The following is a 21,966-nucleotide window of genomic DNA, read 5'->3' on the forward strand; positions in this document are numbered from 1 at the left end:
AGAAACTCATTATTTATTAGTAAATTGGATGGATGATTTGTTATCATTATTGAGATGTCTTTAGCTCGTTTTAGCTTTTATGAAGAGGTTATTATGATTAAAAGTGAGGAATTGGTCAATCATCTTATTGGCACTTGGAAGAATGCTGTTGATGGAGGTAGTATTGCATTTGGTGTTGCTAATTGGGAAGAGTTAATTAATGATTGAAAAAGCTTTAGGATCTAAGGAGAGTTTGGATCAAAATAGCTGTTGCCGGCCAACGAAGTATGCAAGAGTAACTAGACCAAAAAATTGGATCGATTAGATTAAAGCAGAGATTTAGATTCTCATTTGAAGGATTCGTAGGGAAAATGGCATAACATCCAATTCACTATTTGCAAGTGAATATCTTTCTAATAACTAAATATTATACAGACAAACTATATATTTTTGGAAAGGTCTTTGGATGTACTATCTGACTATGTTAATTATATTAAGTTTGAACCGGTTCAATCGGTTCAAAAAACGGTTCAAACATATCGAGAAAAGAACCTTGAATAACTTTAGTATCCTTCCATTAATTTTGAAAATTCTTTTTCGTCTGATAGCCTATAAGTTTGCCATCAACTTTAATAGGGTTTAAATTTTTTTAAATAGCTGGAAAATCATTTTTTGAGGCCCCCAAGTTTTACACTAAAGTGACTGGCATTTGAACATGAAATAAGATATTGAGCTGAAACCTTTTGTAATTGAATTCTATTTTAAATACCTATCGAATGATATATAACTTATTGGGGTTAGTACGTAAATTATGCCAATTTTTCAAAAAAATTTTTTTGACATAAAACTTATCCATTACATTTTTGGCCATAACTTTTTTCCAACTAACTTTTATAAAATCAATCTTTTTATGGTTTATTAATCTTTCAAAAACCTTTAATTTGATATATAATATGTTGGGGATAATTCAAAAGTTTTGACAAAAATTCAAAAAAATCATTTTTTCATACATTTTCTATAGAGAAGAAAAGTAAAATATATTTTTTCATATAAAGGTTTCAGCTCAATATCTTATTTCATGTTCAAATGCCAGTCACTTTAGTGTAAAACTTGGGGGCCTCAAAAAATGATGTTCCAGCTATTTAAAAAAATTTAAACCCTATTAAAGTTGATGGCAAACTTATAGGCTATCAGACGAAAAAAGAATTTTCAAAATTAATGGAAGGATACTAAAGTTATTCAAGGTTCTTTTCTCGATATGTTTGAACCGTTTTTTGAACCGATTGAACCGGTTCAAACTTAATATAATTAACATAGTCAGATAGTACATTCAAAGACCTTTCCAAAAATATATAGTTTGTCTATATAATATTTAGTTATTAGAAAGATATTCACTTGCAAATAGTGAATTGGATGTTATGCCATTTTCCCTACGAATCCTTCATTTGCTTAGCTTTACATTTTGGAGATACCATATACATCTTATATTACAGGAACTCTAGAGCAGCGATCATTCAAGCTGTCTAAATCTGAATCCTACCAGACAATGAAAGACAATGTCTTCCAAACATTCAAATGAATCAACAACAAGATTCATAACCTCAAAAATTAATCCAATTTCCAAATCTCAATCGAAAGCCAAAAAACCATGTCAAGTCCCAAACGAAAGCATTTTTATTTGTTTTTCAAGTGCAGTTACAAACGATTACAAAACCACCATAAATTTACCCCAGCAAGTCTTTCTTTCCTCTTTTCTTTCAATATCAAGGACGATTCGCATCCCACTGCGAGGAGCTTTTTTCCTCAAGAGAGCCTCAACAAAAAAAAAGTCTTTTTTATGAATTGAAATAAAAGGAAAATTGTTCAACCTTAAAAAACAGCATCATCATCACATACTTCGATGTCGTACACCAAAAATTTAATTCATGACAAACTTTATGCCTTTTTTTACACCTTTTTTCGCAGATTTTTTTTGTGATTGTCTGTTAACGGCATATACACACATTATACCTCCTTCCTTTCACAAATGTCTCATACAAAGGAAAATTGAGGGGACGTTCATAAATGACGTCTATTGAGTTGTCACAAAATTGGAGACAGTGTTTGACGTCGATTATAGAAGCTTTGAAGCAGAGTTGCAGAACAGGCACCTGATAAAGGCAAAAATTTCTTGATAATTTGTATGGTTTTTCTGACAAAACCTTACAAATTATCAAGAAATTGTACGGTTTTTGTTTGAAACAAATGCCTGTTTTGCAACGCTGCTTTGAACTTTGAGTACGGAATCCAGGTTTGTGGATAGATGACAAAACCAATCCAATTCAAGCTACGTCCTTGAAACTACACATCATTTACCAACAATCCCCCCTCCAGAAGCTTTCCATCGTCTTTCAATGCTTTTCAAAATTGCGATTCTAAAATATTTTTTTGTGCTTTATTTCCTGCTGAAAAGGAAAGAAAAGATGAAGAAAAAGTTTCATGTGTGTATCATTTTTTAAGAATTTATATTCGCTTCAATAAATTTGAAAAGCGAAACCGAAGAGAGGAAGAAGAAAAAAATTGTGTTCTGTATAGAAAAAAACAGAATTTTTTGTAGCTTCTGTTGAATGTCGTGAAATGAAATGGTATATTGTGTTGAAAGGAAAGAGAATTAGTTAAGAAGTTGAAGATGAAAATTGGAAATTTTTGACTTTTGAGCGTCTTTTGGATTGAAATTTGCGTTTAAGTAGGCTTTGTGACACGGTTGGTAATAACACGTGGTAGCAGAGAAGGTCTGGACGTATGGAACAGCTGTGATCAATCGCCTTTCTTAGTTGGCGCCTAAAACTGGCTCTATCGCTGGCTGCCCTTTGCAAATTACCAAAACCAAGTGTTGGAAAGAAGCGGTACACTTAGCATATAATCCAGATATCTTGGGTTGGCCATTTGGACGCCATATAGAAGCCATTTGTGCCGATCAGGTAGAAATCCTTAAAATCCGCCAAACTGCATCATTTCCAGAGCAGCATTCCAAACTGCATCATTTTGTACTCCAAAGAATCAAAAAATCCAGCACAGATTTTTTTCACGGATGAGAAATATGAAAAAACGGAAAGTGATTTTGATTTACGAACATGCGACGAAAGAATTGTATATGTCTATGAATCTACAATGACGATGATGATGATGCCTTCGAGATGTGACAACATAAATTGCGAAAATATACACAGCAATAAAAGAGAATGAATGAACTTAATAGAAATGCATATTTTCGCTTTCTTTTGATATGTTTCAATTGTGTACATTACAGTACTTATTAATATGGAGTCACGCTATAATGAATGAATGCAAACATTTTGCTTGTCTTTTTATTTATCTCTATCTGCTGATGCCTTGCAACTGTAAATTTTACTTTTTTTTTTGTTCGAGTTCACAGAAACATATTTGTATCTCTTCCATTTATTATTCAGGAAAAGTATCGTTCCTTTTCTTACTTCCGAAATTATTATTTCTTTCCTGTCTATCTCGATATAAATGCAAATAAATTTATGTCTTTCATAACAGAAGCCAGCTGAGTTGTATATGAAATGGGAATTTACTAGTTTTGCAGTTGCAGGATATGATGGAAGTTTTTTGAAATGGAAATGGATAAAGTTTTTTGGGAAATTAAATTAAAATTTTTTTGTGAAAATTGAATTTTTTTGGATTTATTATGAGACAGATTGATGAATTTGAATGTTGTTACTTACCTAGATGCTGATTGACTGTCTTAAGTGATGTACTGAGCTATCTAATTGATAATAAAGCTTAATTTAACAAATAAATTAGATCTGTACAATTTGAAGTTCAAAAACAAACTAAACTTTTCTATTGAGGGGAATAACAACCATAAAAGGGGAAACCAACTTAAATTCCAGTTGCAAATGCAATTTAAATATTAAACGACAGTTGATAATTCCTCAACATCAAGGATTATACTATAATCTACACAGACTTCAATTCCAATACCTTAATCTTCCTCCTTATTCCACATTTCCAATAAAATTTTAATCAATCTAAAACTTAAAGCAAGAAATCCAAATGAAATTGGAAGTAACAGAAATTCCTGAAGTAAAACAAATAATCTAGACAAGACGATCAACATAAAATCGATTTTTTTTCATCTCCAGCTGTCTGTTTTGGTGTAAAATACTGAGAAATTGAGGCACCTTATCAGTATTTTATACTTTCCACTAATATCGACAAGCATTCTGCTTGAATTACTGATTGAAGCTTTAAGTGAAAATCAGCTTTACGATTTTTATCTTCTTCTTGTCCTAAGCTAAGACATGATGTACATTTGGGGTTATTTTGAGGTTAGGTAACACTGTAATTGACATTTTTTGTTCAGTTTCTCTTCTGGAATGTAACAAAATTTGTGTCAAATGAGAGGAGGAAGCCCATTGATGATCCGTAACATCCAAGCAACCCCATTTAAGCTTTAAAGACATGAAATTCTCTCATACAGAAAACAGCAGGAACAGCAATGTGAATTGGAAATAAAAAAAGATAAGAATTGTAACTTATTGCGAAAATTGCTTCATGTATATTTGATGTTGTACTCAATTTACAGTGAAGTAACATGGAAATGAATAAATACAGAAGAAGTCGAGGAAGAGAAAAAAAATCAGTTCGATAAAAAATCATCCACTATACTTACTGCTTACTCCTGCTTCACTCAATATAGATTTTCTTTACATGTAAGTGAGGAAAATGAAAACAAATTGATTTACAAAGTGCCTGCCTTGCTATGTACCTTCTTTCAATATTTTTACAGGTTTAGCTTGAATTTTTTCGAGGATTAAAGTGGATGATGTGGAGGCAGTTTTGCTGGTAGATCGAATTTAAGGAGAATTTTTACATTAAGAGCATTTAAATTCAGTCAATTTAGGTTTTGCAGGTAAAATATTGAAAAATCTTAATTTATTCCAAATTTTGAACTTTATTAATGACTAATTTGCATTAATATTGTATTTGCCACTTTTTTCTAGTCAAAAATGCATTAATTCATACAAAATTCTTCGTATTTACAGAAATATCGCAAAAATAAAACTAAATGTGGACAAGAACACGTGTCAGAACTTAAAAATTGCTAGAAAAATGAAAATTCAAAACTCCAAAATCCGTTAAACAGTAAATTTTCATTAAAAACAAACTAAAAGCGTCACATCCACTTATTGTTCAATCCACATCTTCTTCTTCTGTATTATAAAATTCCAATAGAATTTTTCTTCATCATCTTCTTCCTATTCTTGTTCAGATTCTCGCTTACTTACATTTTCCATGCTCTTAGAAAATAATTTGATTTGATTTGTTTGTAATGTGTTTGCATAACGTTAGAAGCATTATGTAGATTGTAATCTGATTTGTCGTATAGAAAGTGTAGCGGCATTAACAGCAAGGAAAAATAATAAAAAAGAAACAATTTTTTTTTTGTGTTGTTGAAAATAAAATTCAAAATTCATTTATGTTTAAATGTAAAGCTTACCATCCATTTACAGTCTATTTATTTACTTAGAGTAAATTTTTTTTTATTTTCTTCTTCGCCATTGCCAAAAGCAAAGTAAACCGCGTCATTTGTAAACAGATTTTTGCTTTCACATCAGAAAAATAAACATCCTAAAAATAAGAAGGAAGATTGGAGATAGCGAAGAATCGCCAAATGTCGCATGGAAGAGAAAACAAAATGCTAAGTCGCTTTTATTTGGTGGGGGAGGGGGACTTTTTGGGATGAATTTGTCAGAATTTTCAATTAGTTTTTGAATCCTTCCTGGAATTCAAACTTTAAAGGATCAGAATAAAACCAAGAAAAAAATCAAATTTAAAATTTTTAAAAACTGATAAATTCAAATTTTGAAAATTTGTTTAAATTTAAATGTCAAAAGTTTGTGAAAATTCAAATGCTAAAAAGTCGTTAAAATCAATTTTCAGAAATTCAAATTCAAAATTTCAAATTTCCGAAAGCCGTTAAAAATCTCAAAAACTAATTCCAAGGATCCAAGACGAATTTTCATCGCTTGAATTGTAATGAACAGGAAAATGAATTCTTTTTTCATAAATTCAGTGGAAAAAGTAATTATTCCTCTAAAGGTGCTTAAAAATTTCCACTCCATTCGAATGTTTTTCACCTTCTTTATGTATATTTTTGTAGTCTGAACATCTTTTCTTGTCATTTTGATGTTAAGAAGTTTACGAAGTGGAGAGAACAAAAGTGCTCGTGGATGCAGAAATAGAAAGAAATTTTGTTTTTAAGGAAATTATATTGAGTTTACAATCATGCGCCAATTGAATAATATTAGCAATTGACAAAAAAGGGGAATATTTGGAGGTTAAGTATTGCCTACCATAAAGTTATTGAGTTATTCTTCTACAGAACATTTGATCTGTCCAGAAGTATCAATTGTCATCCATAACCTCTCCAAGACTGCTCCTGAAGTTAACTTTCTTACTTGTCTATTCTCAATATCATATTCAATACTGTCATTATCTTTTTTAAAGCAGAATTGATAAACAAGCATCTGTCATAGGCAAAAACAATACAATTTCTTGACATTTTGAATAGTTTTGTAAGAATAACCATCCACATTGTTAAGAAATTGTAGGGATTTGCCTGTAACAGACAATAATTATCATCAGCATCTTCCTAATGTCTGATCTTCTGTCAGATATGGATGATCCCCAATGAATTTGGTCTCGTCATACATTCTATAAATTCGCATTTCATCACTCACATTTTATTCAGTCTCCAATCATCAATCCGAGTATAAAGTTCTAAATTTTTTCAAACATGAGAATTTTACATTCCATCTGTTTACTGTTAGCTGTTTTGATTTTTAAAGACGTAACGGGACAAAGTTTCGGTCAAATGTGTATTGATCAACGAGTCAACTGTCCAAAAGGGACTGAGCCTGATAGAAACGGAATGTGTCAACCTAATAGCGCCACACAAAAGGAACTGGCAATCATTAACTCTCTAAAGAAAAGAGAAAATATGAAAGGAGATAAGCCTTGGTCGCTAACTGGGATACTTTGGAGATAAAGTTCTAGTTTTAGGTTAGATTTAAGGTTAGGTGTAATATCTGGATAGCTTTATGATTCGGTATTGAGTGGAGAGTTTGAGATAATGTTTAGTTTATAGCTAGACCTACGGATTGTGGCTAGTGACATTAGTTGACCATAGATCTAGTTGTTAACTAGACATTATGTCAAATTGTCAAATCAGAACTGCGTATCGACGCATATGGCCTGCTAACTGTTTGTATTTGTTAGCTTTGGACAAGACAATTTGAATAGCTAGATCACTAAGATCGAATCCAGTCAACAAATATCCCATTAGTGATATTTTACAGTCTTTCCATTAAACTCTAAACAGACTTTTTAATTCCACCATAATTAAATTATTTTAATTCCACAAACGAGATTCACATAATCATGATAGTTATAATAATGACGATAATAACAATATTTATAAACACGTTTTGCGGAAATGAGACTCAATTAAGAGACGACTTTATGCTGTTTTATGTAATAAATAAGATAGCAAACTTAAGCATCCTTAATTCTCAACACAAGAAGGGAAATAATTTTCAAAAGATTAAGTAAAAAGACATTTTAAAAAAAGGAAAAAAAAAATCTCATCATTCTCAATCTACCTTCCTTCCATTCCACTATACAGCATAGGCAAGCGCCACGGAAGTTCTCCTCTTAATTGAATTAAATTTTTCTTTTTTCTCTCAATGGTTTATTTTAATTTAATTTCTTTTTCTACTTTTTTGCTGTTCCTTTCTTCTTTATTCTTGAGAATCTCTCTCTCTCTTTTCTGCATAAAGAAGTAAAAAGGCAATTGTGCCTTTGGTTTTAAAAATTTCAAAGCAATTATGTTTCTGTTTAATTTAAGGAAAGGTTCTGCCTTTTGTTTATTGAAAATCTTTATGTTTTTTATCTCAATTGAAATAAAGTATTTTTGTGACAATGTTTTTTAGGTTTTTTGGATGTGGATTTGGATTTTGTTTTTATGCTGTTTTTTGGGGAAATTTTAATAATTCTTGGAAGATTTCGATGTTATGCAATGTTATGTAACAGAACAATACTTCAGTGATGAATCTAACTTTAGACGTCATCAATAGGACTCAATTAAAATTGATTTGGACGACTTTTAAAATACATAAGTTAGTACAAAAGTCATCAATTCTTTACTCAGAAAAAAGACTTATGACAGCCTTAAACTTGAATTTTTGTCTAAATTCTAAATTTGATTTGTTTACATATTCACTTGAGCTTTTTAATCAAAATTTTCCGATCCAATTCATGTTTTTTCCAATGTTCAATCATTGTAAACTACTAATCTATAGTGAGCAAAGAGTTAAGAGCTACAATCAATCAACCAATAACTCTAATTTGTTCAGTAAATTAAGTTTTTCAATTCATTCATTTTTGCCATTTTTTGTAAACAAACATGTGTAAAAATGCGAGAAAAGTTCAAATATTCGTAAGAATATTCGATGTTTGCTTTATTTCAGACTCATATCGGTCTCAGACTGGATTGTTCGTATATTTTAGCTTCGTGTGCTCACTTGGTTCAAAATTATTGAGTAAGTAATCGACGGCTCAATTACAAAGACACACTGAGATCGAATTACGTTTCAACTCTTTTTGGATTCCTTCATCTATCTTATGTTGTTCGGTTTCCATTTACATGCACAAAATCCCAAAGATCTTTTCAGTGACATTTAATTACTCAAAACTTTTCTAATTTTATTCACGTAATTCTACAATTTATTTGCTGAGTACTGAATTCATAAAACAGAAGAATTTTAACTTTTACAAATGGAAAGATTTGCATTCAAAATTTACTTTTCAGAATAATTTTTACCAAGCTTTGTATTTTAAGTAAGTAGAAAAAACTTCTTTCAATTCAAATATTTTCCTTTCCCACAGACAGCATCGAAACTATTAAAGAACAAGTCCATAACTTTTTCCATCATTTACAATCACAAGATTACCCAACAGACGCCATTATTTTTATGAAGTTCAATACTCAATTTCTTTTTATGAGGCAGGAGACTCGACAATAATTATTATTGTAGGAAGATGTCTACAAAGAGAAAGGAAAATTGAGAAAGTGCGGAAAAAGGAGGAAAAATCTTCAAGTTATTGAATGGGGGAAGAAATAAAAAAGTACATTAAAATCACTGCTTTTATGACTCATTCGCTTGTCTAAGAATGGTTGAATAAAAAAAAGTGGTGAGTTTGTTGGATTATTCAAATTTTGTGGTGGATTTAGAGGCGCATTTATGAATTTTAATTTGTAACGTATTTTTGAGATTTGAATTTTTTTTTAATTTTTCTGAGATTCAAATTGAAAAGTCGTTATAAATTTGAAATTCAAAGAACGGCTAATCCATGCAAACCGGTTTGTTGCCTTAATTGACAGTCGGTCAAAACATAAATTAAACTTAACTTTTACCACAAACCATTGCATTTGAAGACAAAAAAACGAAACAAGAAGCAAAAAAAATTTATTTAAATAAAAATAGAAATGGATTTTTTGCATTATATAGTGAAATATGAGATGGAAACTTTATCTTTATTGCATGTGGCAAATTTTATATTCTCTTCCTTACACTTTTTTTTCTCATTTCTAGATGACTGAAGGAATTTTTTCCCTTCGTCTAGCTGCTGTGCAATGAACAAGTTTCATAAATTCATTTCTATTTCTATTTCTGGATTATTTTCAACGACCAATTTGTATCAAGTAAAAGTTTTTCTTTTTTGAGTTTAAAGACTTATGTCCTCTCTCATTACTCTTAAAATGTGCTTAGAAATAATCAACAATTTTATGACATTGCGAGAAGAGATCAGAACTAATCTAACATCTTTTAAAATTGAATAGTGTAATGTGACTTGAAAGTTTCTATTTAAGTTAAATGATGAGCACAGCAGGAGATTGAAATTGTACAACAAAAGTAGAAGGTTCATTGAATTTAAAAAAAATTACAGATATAAAGGGAATTTGTTAAAGTTAATTCAATAAATTGGCATTTTATGAACACTAATCTAATCCTTGGGTAGAAATCATAAAAAGTTCGTTATGGTTGAGTTGAATGCAAGGGTTGTGAATGGATTATAATTCTTTACATTCAAAATTCAGCTATTTTTAGGGGTTTAACTTATTTTTGAGTTGTTATGTAGACAAATAACATTTTATGCTTTATAACGGTGAAAAATTATTTGAATTTTCAAGATTTAATTTCGCATCAATTGAAGCAAACAAATTTTCACATGTAAATAAAGAAATATTTATTTATGTTAAAATATTAAGTTTTAGGAGGTTTTTAGTGATTTGCAATAGGATTAAGTGTTATTAAAGCATGAAACTAGCAATAAACAGAGATTAAACTGTGAAGAAATGCTGCAAATGTAAGAAATTGAGAATAAAATTCAATTTTTTTTGAAAATTAAGAATTTAAATATATCTAGTTGACATCAACATATTCATTGGCTTATACAGCAACATCTTCAGGTAAGAATACATACAAATTCCATCCCCTAGCATCCAAAACCCACTCAATATTCAAATCAATCGATATAAAAATCTAGAACAAATCTTTTCCATTTCCATAACACATTTTTTCCTTTCCATAATCCAACAAAGTCACATTAAGATATCATAACAAATTGCATAAGTGCATCACCCACATGTACACAAGCCATGAATGCTAAATGGAATAAATTTGTGTTTTTTTAAAATAAATTCATTTTATTTTTTCTCGTTCTGCACAATTTTCCCATTTTCTCACATCGCTCATTTATGAAACAAGTCACAGTGATTTTGGAAGTGCTTCAATCGTACACATTTTGCTAATTTATTTACATCTACACACATTCCATGAGTAAAACCTTGATTATATTTACTCTTATTTTCCATGTTTCTTGACTTTATCTTCAACACTTCCCATTTAATGCATGAACGAAATTAAATTACATCACCTCATTGTCTTACATAATCTAAACAGAAACAACAATTGCTATTATCGAAAAAGCAGAGTTTACATGTGTACGCACGTACAGAATGAAGGTAATAAAATGATAAGAATATTGATATCAAACAATTTTTTTTTTTGTGTGTGTTCCTTGTCTCGTCTTCTTCCCATTTTATATGTTATTTGTCATGAATTTTAATGAAATTCTTTTCTGTGTTGGCAGGAAGTGTCTCTTATTATTAGATGAGCACAGAAGTGTGCAGCAATTAGTAACGATAAATTTACATCATCCTCACATATGGATATGAGCTTGTGTATTGTGTCAAATGAACAAAGGTTAGTAGATTATGGGGAGTGAAGGTAGTTTGCTGGTTTTAGGAGAATATTTAGGATTGTAGCGCATTTTTTTGTTGATGGATAATGTTAAACTGGAGTTGATTGAGTAGGAATTGAAGTTCAATGACATGAAGTTGGTGTTTAATGATTTTTCAGTGATATTGATGCTGAATCACGCCAAATTGGTATTGATTGATACTAAATTAATACTGAATGATGTTTAAATGAAGCCAAATGATGTCAAATTAAAGTTAAATAACGCAAATTTGTCGTTGAATGATGCGAATTTGAAGCTAACTGATGCAAAATCAAAGTAAAAGAACGCGAATTTAATATTGAATGAGGCAAAAACTGTAAATGATGCAAAACTACCCTAATGACTCGATGCAAAGTTGATACTGATAGATGAAATGTATTACACGCAAAATTGGTAATGATTAATATCAAAGGAGGTAGAACTGATGTTAAAAAATGAGAAGTAGACAATAAATCATGCAAATTGATGCTAAATGACGTAAAATGGAAATCGAATGACGCTACTCTGATTTTGAAAGATTCGAAGTAGATATATTAGCATCAAATGATGCAAATAAACACTGAATGACATAAAGTTGGCGTAAAATGATGCAAAAAATATGCCGAATGACACTAATGTTGAGTAAAATGGCAAGAGATTGTATTAAGGACGCTAAATTAGCTTCAAATGATGCAAACTTCGTGTTAAATGATACAAATTTAAATAAGTCAAAATTAATATTAAATCACATAAACCAGTTGAAAAAGCAAAATTCGAACTGTCAGTCAGACCAAATTCTTCCAAACCCAATCAATAAATTCCAAGAAATCAAGTAGATCCTCATCTACAAAATATAAGGAAGCAATGCACTTACAAGAATCATAAGCATCAAAGAATCGACTCGTCACAAAAAGGGAGAGAAATAAAGACTTTTTTTGAGGGAGACCTCCAATCATTTCATTCACGTATTCGAATTTTAAGCTTCACTTCACACCACTTCACTTTTTTCCTCCTTTTTTTTGCTGTGTGTGTATGACTGATTTGTGATCGGAAAGGAATTTTTACGCTTTTTTCTCAATTTTTTGCGTCCCTGAAAAAAAAAAAAAAAAATTATTCCTAACATCGTCTAATTGCTTTTCATGCTCTATTTATTGATAAACAATTTTAAGGCCATACACAAAAGATTTTATGTATTTTTTCGAACAGTCAGTAGGGATGATGAGATTTTTTTTGTCACAACCACAAAAAATTTCACAATATCAACTTTTTTCATCAAATTACATAAATTAAAGTGCCATGTCATGTGGAAATTCATTTACAAAATAATTTCAATTTTGGCTTTTTTGGTTTTACATCCCAAAGTCAAGGGAGGACAATGAAAAATACACATTTTTTTGGGGAGAAAAATAGTTGGTTGTTACTGTTGATGACATGAAACTGTCACAGTTTTTTTGCTATTTTTCAATTAGAGTTGAGGCTGGGAAATTGATGAGAGTGGGATTTTTTTGGAGAAGTTTCAATTAAAGTCTTGGTCGAGTGATGGTATTGACAGATTAATGGAAATTTTGATCAAATTGTTGCTGGGTAGAGTTAAATTGAATTAAATTTGATTAGAATGGGTAAGAAACTGTTTAGGTTCGTAAATATCCAATAAGACTATTAACATGAAAACCACAAATAAACTAGGAATCAGAGTTGTTGTCTAAGGTCCCTGCTGTCCGGTCGTGAACATCGGAAGCTCAAATGCTTAGAACTCTCTACACTGGATGCCGACTGTTCACATTACTCGACGGAAAGCTTGTCCAATGGACGTTTTGCTTTCCCCAACTTTGGACGTTGCATGACCCTGAGTATATATATAGACACAACGTACCTAGCCACCAATTTGTGTGTCGCAAATCACACATACCGAGTTGATGTGACTAGAACAGCGAAAAAGCATCCGAATTCAATTAGACTATCCTTGGGATTGAACCCGGATCGTTAGAACGGTAGTCCGACCCTCTAACCACTTGACCATTGCCGTTTTTTCGCTGCTATTCGACAGAAAGCATTTTAATCTACTTTAAAAAAACTCAGGCAGCAAAAAAGCAGCTGTAACTATTAAGGCACCAAAACAGCTGGACGACCAAAAGTGTAGATCACCGCATTATGCCGCTCAAGTGTATTGTTGATAACATTTGATCTTCCCAAACCCTACTGATTCTAATTTAGCCTATACACATCAAGGTCAACAACACTGCTAACATTTAGAAACACTATCAACTCCTTCCATTCTATTCAATTTTTCCTAGAAATTTCATTACTTTATAACAATACTTTGTGGCACAACAATAAGAAACTTATTTAATTTTCCCATTCAAGCAGTACAGGAAAAAGCAATCAGGAAACCTCAAAATGCAATATTTTATTTTGTTCCAAATTTCCCCATTCCATGCCCCAAAACTTTCAAGTGCTTCTGTAAAAAAAAATTAGTATGTGCAAATAGAAAAAAAAATCCTCTTCAGACATCACTTCAGATAGAAAATTCCTCTCCTTTCACTTTTACGAAGGCAATCTGAAGGAATTAAAAGTTTTTTTTTCCTTCCTCCTCTTTCACTCTTAATTTTTCTCTCATTTTTTTCTCCTGCTTGAAACTAATTAAATGCAGTTTAAATTAACTTCAACTGCAGATGTATATGGCATACAATGCGATGGCATGCTCTATGCTCTGTTAGAAGTAGGAAAGTTTTGTGTTTGATTTAGTAATTGAATGGGTGTGAAGTGCGCATTTTTTGATGTTAGAAATTAGGAGGCTTTGTGACTGAAAATTAGGATAGTTTGAATTTTAAAAATAACGGTCATTTTAAATTCAAATTTTATGTAGTAAAGGATCAGAAGATTTCGAAGGTATTCCTGGATTTGATTTGTTGAAAATGACACTAGAGTCCATAATATCCTAAATTGGCGGAAGGTTTCGAAGAATAGAACTGTCTTGAGACATTCCCTAAGCGTGGTAATGAGCCCTCGTGCAGCCAAGGAATGAAGTAAAGTTAGTTAGAAGGTTTCGATGGTTAGAGCCAGACGTTCCCTTCAGTCAAGGCAGGAAGGAAGCAAGTAATTGACATGAAATATTCAAATTTTTGAAACATAACGTTGATAAATTCAAATTTATTTTGACCGTTACAAATTCAATGTTCGTATTTTGTCTAAAACAGGTTGAAATTGGGTTGTGGCAGTATAGTTAACACCAGAAGGCAGCCAATTGGTAAATTTGATTAGTTTCGGCACTTGGCTGCCACTTAGTTCTAAGTAGCCCTCTCGTCGCCGTAGCGTCAACATTTCATTCTATACCGATCTTGTTTCTAATCCTTAAAATACATAATTAATCAAAAACCATTCAAGAATCCCAAAACTACCGCAACATCCAATTAGTAAGTTCAACATACAATCACAAAAAAGACAAAATTTCCACTGCCTTTTTTTGCAACAGAAATAAAAAGTTTCGTCTCTAATAAAAAAAGAAGCGTACAGACGACACAACTAATTAAACTCTATGGATTTTGTCACTTCCGAACGACTAGAAAGTGTGAGTTGGAGAGACAAGCAAGAGAATATTTAAGTAAGAATTAAGTGCACTTGAAGTTTTTTTATGCAAGAAGCATTTAAATGTCATTTAAACATTCATTATTGCTAACAGCACAAACTATGTTTGAGAATGGAAGTTGAATGCTCATCGCATATGATTAAAAATAATTTTTTTTTGTCATAATTTTCATAAAAAATTAAATATGAAATTTTATTTTTCATAATTCTACGTGAGTTTTAAATAAATTATGAATTATGTCCCCATCACAAATTTAGTGTCTGTTTTGAGTGATGATAGAACAGTTAGGTACGGCACACAGCATTTATGTATGTGAATTAATACTTATTATGCATGATAATTAAGAATTATATAAAGAGCATAAATCTTCAACATCCGTCTCATATTCTGTTTTGTGTCTGTGTGTGTTTGCCTCTTTATGCCTCTAAGCAAGCGTGCGGTGTTAATTGAATGATTATGAATGGAAGGAATGAATGGATGATTTGGGATAGGGTTGGGACTTTTTGGATAAAATGTGGAATTTTGGAGTATATTTTGATGGATTCTAGTCAATTTAGAACTGATCAGGTTGTTGGGATATCTAAGCAATTGAACTTACTACCCTATTTGTCATGTCTAATAGAGAAGAAGGAGAGGCAAGAAACCTATGGGAGGTTATGGATCACAATTGATCTGTAGGACCAGCACAGTAAATAACTGAGTAGAAGTTAAGAAATGCTGAAAATTTAAAATTCAAAGCAAAAGAAAATAACGGTAATTCAGAATTTGAAAAGTAACGAAGTTCAAAATTTGAACTTTATGAATTTTTAGTGCGTTTTTTGAGGATCCTTCTCCTTGCATCGTTTTTTTGAGGTTATGTCCTCCAAAACCATCAAAACTTTCACATAGATTCAACATTTTTATTTATTTATCAACCAAATTACATTAACTTTGCTAAACTAACAATAGAAAATTCTGAAAGTGCAGCTATTAACAGCAGTCTTTAGCAGGCAACGAGCATGCTTTCAACAGCAAAGTAAGCTGAGGGAACGCTCTAGAGATTGATATTACTAGTACATTAAGGTTGAAACAGCTCTTGAAAGAATACTCACTGTATATTAGAGAAATAACAGTAAAAATGCAGCTATTAACAGCAAAAATACAGCTAATAATCATCTAAAATCAACGTTAGCTGAGTCTAACCCTTGCTTATTGCCAATATCTTAATACCCTCTAGGAATTTCATTCTAAATGAATATCCTCACTCCACAGCATATGATGGCACATTCATGTCATAACCCAAGCTACTCAAAAAATTTGTTACACTTTCATTCCTCATAAACATTTCATGGATTATGTAAAAAAGAATAAGAAATTTTAAAACAAAAAAAAAATCTTCTTAAAAACTTTTTTTTTTCATTCCATTTCGACATGAGAGAATCAAAAGACGAGCAAGAACAAGAAGAATTAAAAAATCATGTTATCGCGTGCTTCACAGCTATTAAATTTAACGGCAACATAATTTTCTTCATTTTCTTCACCATGCCAAACATACTTTTTGTGTTTGTTTGTGATGAACAGCATAAATATGTAAATTCACTAGCATCTGCTACTTATGGAATTTTAAAACTGTTTATATGATTAATATTAAAACTTGTTGGGGTCAACTATCTTAATAAGATTATATTAGAAATTCAGACATTAAATAAAATAAATTATCAAGAGCTCAGCATTAAGCTTTAGACACAAATATTTATAATTAAAGCTTTAATTCAACATCATTGGTTTATGTGCATTATCAGGTTGATTGAAGAGTTTAATGTCATTGCCACTGTGATTGTTCCTTGTTGAGTCTTCAGACAGTTTGAATTGAACCAAGACAATCAAGTATGTTGCTATTGATGATGCAATCTGTATGTCAAATGAGAATTGAGAATTCAAATTAACGGAAATTCTAGATTCAAAAAGTAACGGAAGTTCAACATTTAAAATAAAGTTCAAATCGAGTTTCAAAGTTTGAGAGCAATAGATTAATAACGGAAATTCAAGATTGAAAAAGTAACGGAAGTTCAAAATTCAAAATTAGGTTCAAATCAAGGTTCAAATTTTGAATTTCATGAGTTTTGCCGCGAAATCTAAAAGCAGTTTTTCTATAAAATTCTACAGTATATCCACTTACACTAGTAATAACACTCAAATCAATATTAAACAAGCCAGCAGCTTTCATTTCAACTCGAGTAAATGTCATGATGGAAACAAGCTCATCAATTCTACAACGTATAGCCTCATCAACAGCAAATCTTCGTTTTGTACTCTGTACCCGCTTAATGAGTGTATTCCACATATCTTTAACACGATGACCGCTGATAAAAATAACCCATAATTCAAGTATATGCGTAAATATTAAGCTGCAACTGGCAGCTGTACTCAAAACAGAATTCTCATTTTGAAATGAATGTCGAATGTTATTAATGACGTAGAAGAGTTGTACGGTAAGGCATATGAAGGCTGATAGAATGGTAAAAATCACCTGCATGAGAATTGGAAAATTTAATGTTATGATATTGGATATTAGATGTGGATTAGACATAAATCCATACCTTTTTACCAAAATACGAATTCATTTGTAAGCAAATCTTCTGTACAATTTCAACAATATCGTAAATATTCTCAATGATATCAGCTCTAGTTGTGCACGGTATTATGATATTCGCAAGAATAGGTCTCATATTATTATTTGATTCCCTCGATGACAGTGGCTTTGAAGGATTTGAAGTCAATTCAATCATCCATCTAAATCATATTCCATGAGAATGATGATTGGAAAGAAAAAAATAAATATTTGTGATATTCAGCATTAGAGCCAAGAAAAAAAAAATTCAATTACAATCGATTTTCCTCAACACTTACTCGATGGTTTTGCCAACAATTCGTAGGCGTTCAAGTAGCACCGTCATGTAGAGCGCAAACATAAAGTTGAAAGTCAATAAGCCCATTTTTGCAACAACAAATGAGAGCCAATAAAATGTTGATGCCACTTCTGATGGATTAACGCCCATGAGATAGTGTAGGGTTGAAATGCTGCCGGCACAGCATATTATGACTGGAAAAAAAAATTGATGGGATTTTATGGATTAAATAAAGTTTTTTATGTTTGTGGAAATATGGTGTGCTGGGTATTAAAGTTTATGGATGGAACTTGTTGGAATGCTGATGCTTTTGTGGCTTTAAAATTGTTGATTTCGAAAAAAAAAGTTTTAAATTTCAATTTTTAAATTCAAAAATTTTTTTAAATTTTTAAATTCCGATAAAATTTAAAACTTTTAAAATCAAAAATTAAAAAAATTTTTAAAATCCTCAAATTTAAAAAAAAAGGAAAAATATTTTAAAAAATTTTAAATATAAATTTTTAAAATAATTTTAAAAGCTTTAAATATCAATTTTTTTAAATTTTAGAAAAAAAAATTTAAATTTAAATTTTCAAATTTTTAAAAACTTGAAATAATTTTTGTTTTTGACCAATTCAAAACTTTTTAAAATATTTTCAAATTTTTTAAATTACAAAAATTTTTCAAAAACAAAAAAATGAAATATTTTAAAAATTTTTGAATTTTTTTTTTAAATTTAATTTTTTTTAAATTGGGACCAAAAAATTTTAAGAAACTTTAAGTTCTTCTTTTTTTAAATATCTTTTCAATTCTTTCTAAAATTTAAAAATTTAAATTTTTTCAAAATAAATTTAAAAAAAAATTCAAACAACTTTGAATTTCCCATTAAAGTCACAAAAAAATTCCACAAATATTTACTAAAAACAGCAAAAATGGAAAGCCTCTTAATTCTTAAATGCGACGCTCCATACGAAATCTGCAGCGCTTGCAACTTTTGATCCAATTCCTGAATCAAAATGCCAACCGACTGAATTGTGTAACGAGACCGATCAGCCGCAACGAGAACAATAAAGAAAATTGCTGAATTTGGTATAAACTGTAAGAAAAATAAGGAAAAATTGTGTAATTTTCACCATCATCAAAAGGAAATTTGTGCTTACTTGAATCCAATTTGCGGTGTTTGAAATCTCCGAGACAGCTTTATTTTTCCAAAAAATACTACAAATGCAAATCGAGTAGAAGAAAATCATCAAAAATGTCGGAATTCGAACCAAAAATCTCAACGATGGCTTCTGATTCTTTCCATCAACCTGTAGCATGAACGGCGTCAAACCGAAAAATTTTGCAAGATGAAAAAAATATAAAATGCTTATCATGTTGAGCTCTGTGATTTCCTTTCCCTTTCAACACCGTGAATGACTTAACAACTTATGATTGAATGGAAATGAAAATGCTTCATTTTAACTTACCAAAAAAATATAGTTTATTGTTATTACTGATGTGTTGGCGTCAATAATAAAAAAAATTAATTTTTGGGTGATTTTCTATTCATTATAATGCGCGTCTTCAAGGCATCGACTATGATTATAATGAAGAATAATAAATTTTCATGGATTGAAATTATGCCGTGTCATAAGCTATTGAATATCAAGAATTATTATTAAAATGAATATGATTATTAATTTTCGTGATGATTGACTCATTGACTTTCATGATATTATTATTATTTTCTACCCCCATTCCTATGAATTAATGAATTATATTGCGATTATTGGGTGGAGATTACCTTGGAATGGGAAACTGTTGAGGCATAGGGTTGAGTTTAAGGTTAACTGTCACAAATAGAATTGATAAAGTGAAATTCTAGGATTCAAACTAACGGAAGGAAGCTTAACTCGGAAACAAGAATCCAAAATGAGCCTGAATTCTAGAGGATTACTCGACTATTTCCCATAATAACCTACATTATTGCAAAACTTGGAATCGGAATGGCATCTTACGCGTATGGTGGCAATCACACGTATATTCTGGATTCAAACCGATCTTATATTGCTTCTGGAGCCGGTTTTTAATGCAATCTAGAGAAAAGGACCACTGAACTGATAATCGTTAAGCTAAATTCTGAAGAATAAACAAAATTTAACTGTTACTAAGGGAGGATGTCCAAGATTAGAGTAGAAACCAAAGAAGCCATCTGATGGATTTGGACTATCTAATGGCTATTTATTACTTAATAACTATACTCTGAAGACAATTGGCCACCAATTTGAGACAATTTGTAAACTCTTGTAGTCATTTTCTAGTGTATACCCAAGTATAGCCAAGTAAATATCCTCTCTATGAGAATTTGTGGATACCGAGAGTTCGGGAAACTCTATACCCAAGTCTATAACCACTTAAGTGTCAGATTACTATCCGATGACTATTATTATTATTAGATTGTCCTATTCTGACATTGAAAAATCTTAAATTAGACTAGTTTTGCATCAAATTCCCAGAATCTAACCTCAAAATTCAACTACTCTAAGCAAATATCCATCGAATGCCGCAAAACATTCAAAATTACCTAAATTAAAATTCATAAAATTAATTTAACCTACGGCATTTAGTAAACAACTTGTAAATATTCAATTTAAATGCAATCGACCATCCCTCGTCCAAACAATCCTCATTCTACACACCAGTCTACACACCAACAAACCATAAATAACGTCAAGAAAGAGTTTTTTTTACTTCCAATAAATTGTTTTTACAAAATTAAATTTTTCTCATTTCCCCACAAAGTAATTTTCCAATAAATTCGATCTTTAATTACATTCAACAAGAACTGGATATGGATGGTAGAAAAAATTGATTACAGAGCCATCAATAACTAATCGTATGCAATGTGCTGTCGATTGACGACAGACAGTACAGTTCGTTAACAGAAATAATGATGATTATTTGAATAAATTTGATTCATTAATTTGAAATGACGTTGAAATTTCATGTAATTGGAAATAACTTTTTTTTTGTTGTTGTCGTCGTGGAACGGACATGCATATTTATGGGTATGGATAGTTCAAAATCCTGTTAATGGAAAAACACAATTTTTTTTTGGTATTTTCATCTTTTTTGCTGATGTTGATGAAAATTTCGATTCTCATTAAAATATTTCCATCGTCAGTCGATGCAAAATGTTAATTAAAATCGGTATTATCCAATGGATTGGAAAGTATTGCAAATTAATGACTTGACATTTAACGCACTATTATGCTTAAAATCATTAAATTATACATTCATACTTCTTTTTTCATTTCATTTCATTCAACACTGTTTGATATTTACTCTTTATTCAGTATCATCGACCTCATCATCTATGCAGATTCTGCCCTGAATCTTTGACTTTATCTGTGCTGTTTGTGTATTTTACTTCGCTCTTTTTTTGTAGTAATGAAATGCAATTCAATATAAAATGCTGTATGGAAAGGAGTTTGGATTTGGAAGGTCGAAGCGCATTATCTCTGATTATTTAAGATCCAGAATGGTAAGCCATGCATTAAACCCTTGAGTTTGAACTAGAGTTAAGCTTAGACCAGTGGTGGACAACGTGTGTGCTTCGGTACACAATTTGTTACTTATAGAGCTTTAGTTTAGATGTTAACAACTTGTTCTTACTAGGATTTGAACTCACACCCTCAAGATATTCCATGTCTCTTACCTTTAAGTGATCGAAAGCTACTACGGCGAATGTAAATTCCAGAGTGCGGCAACCTGAAAATCGAAAATTCGACATTTGATTGTCGAATTTTTTCTCAAAATTCGATGTTTCATTAGAAAATTTAAAAATAATTTGACAGTTTCCAATTTTGTAACAAAATAAATATTTACGAAGTTTTCATTAGAAATTCTCATTCTAATACAAATTTCGAAGCTTCTAATATCCTAATACAATTCACTTGATGTGGTTTAACGTTATTTTGTGCATAAATTTGCTTAAAAATTCTTTGTAAACATTGAAAATTTTTTCAATGTGTTTTGAAATAATCGGTTATTTCTTCATAACGGAAATTTATTTTTTGAAAAAAGTAACAAAAAAATAATTCAAACAAAAAAATAACAGAAATTTTTCAGATAGCCGCACTCTGGTAAATTCATGTTATGTCTAAGCAGAATGGAATCTGGGGTATTGAGTAGAGATGT

At 30.7% G+C, this 21,966-nt stretch overlaps 1 protein-coding gene across 1 annotated transcript; it reads right to left on the reverse strand.

Moving 5' to 3' along the window:
• Positions 1 to 16,663: 16,663 nt before the first annotated feature.
• LOC139086539 (putative gustatory receptor 28b) lies at positions 16,664 to 17,955 on the reverse strand. The gene is made up of 4 exons (XM_070635005.1): positions 17,807 to 17,955; positions 17,497 to 17,689; positions 17,076 to 17,426; positions 16,664 to 16,807 (listed from the first exon to the last, which is right to left on the reverse strand). Exons 1-4 carry the CDS (start codon positions 17,953 to 17,955, stop codon positions 16,664 to 16,666), a joined length of 837 nt encoding a protein of 278 aa, XP_070491106.1.
• Between the last annotated feature and the right edge of the window lie 4,011 nt (positions 17,956 to 21,966).

Source organism: Chironomus tepperi, unplaced genomic scaffold, assembly GCF_022539635.2.
Source record: "Chironomus tepperi strain 1889 unplaced genomic scaffold, CSIRO-AGI_Ctep_v1 contig_85, whole genome shotgun sequence".
In the NCBI taxonomy this organism is placed as follows: domain Eukaryota; kingdom Metazoa; phylum Arthropoda; class Insecta; order Diptera; family Chironomidae; genus Chironomus; species Chironomus tepperi.

What these genes read in the sequence shown, in the direction of transcription:
- LOC139086539 (XM_070635005.1), bottom strand. Translation starts at nt 17,955, where the DNA reads ATGGGCGTTAATCCATCAGAAGTGGCATCAACATTTTATTGGCTCTCA. An exon ending in ATTCGTATTTTGGTAAAAAG is followed by an intron (nt 17,427 to 17,496) that starts GTATGGATTTAT and finishes ATTCTCATGCAG; the next exon opens with GTGATTTTTACCATTCTATC. An exon ending in ATTTGAGTGTTATTACTAGT is followed by an intron (nt 16,808 to 17,075) that starts GTAAGTGGATAT and finishes TTTGACATACAG; the next exon opens with ATTGCATCATCAATAGCAAC.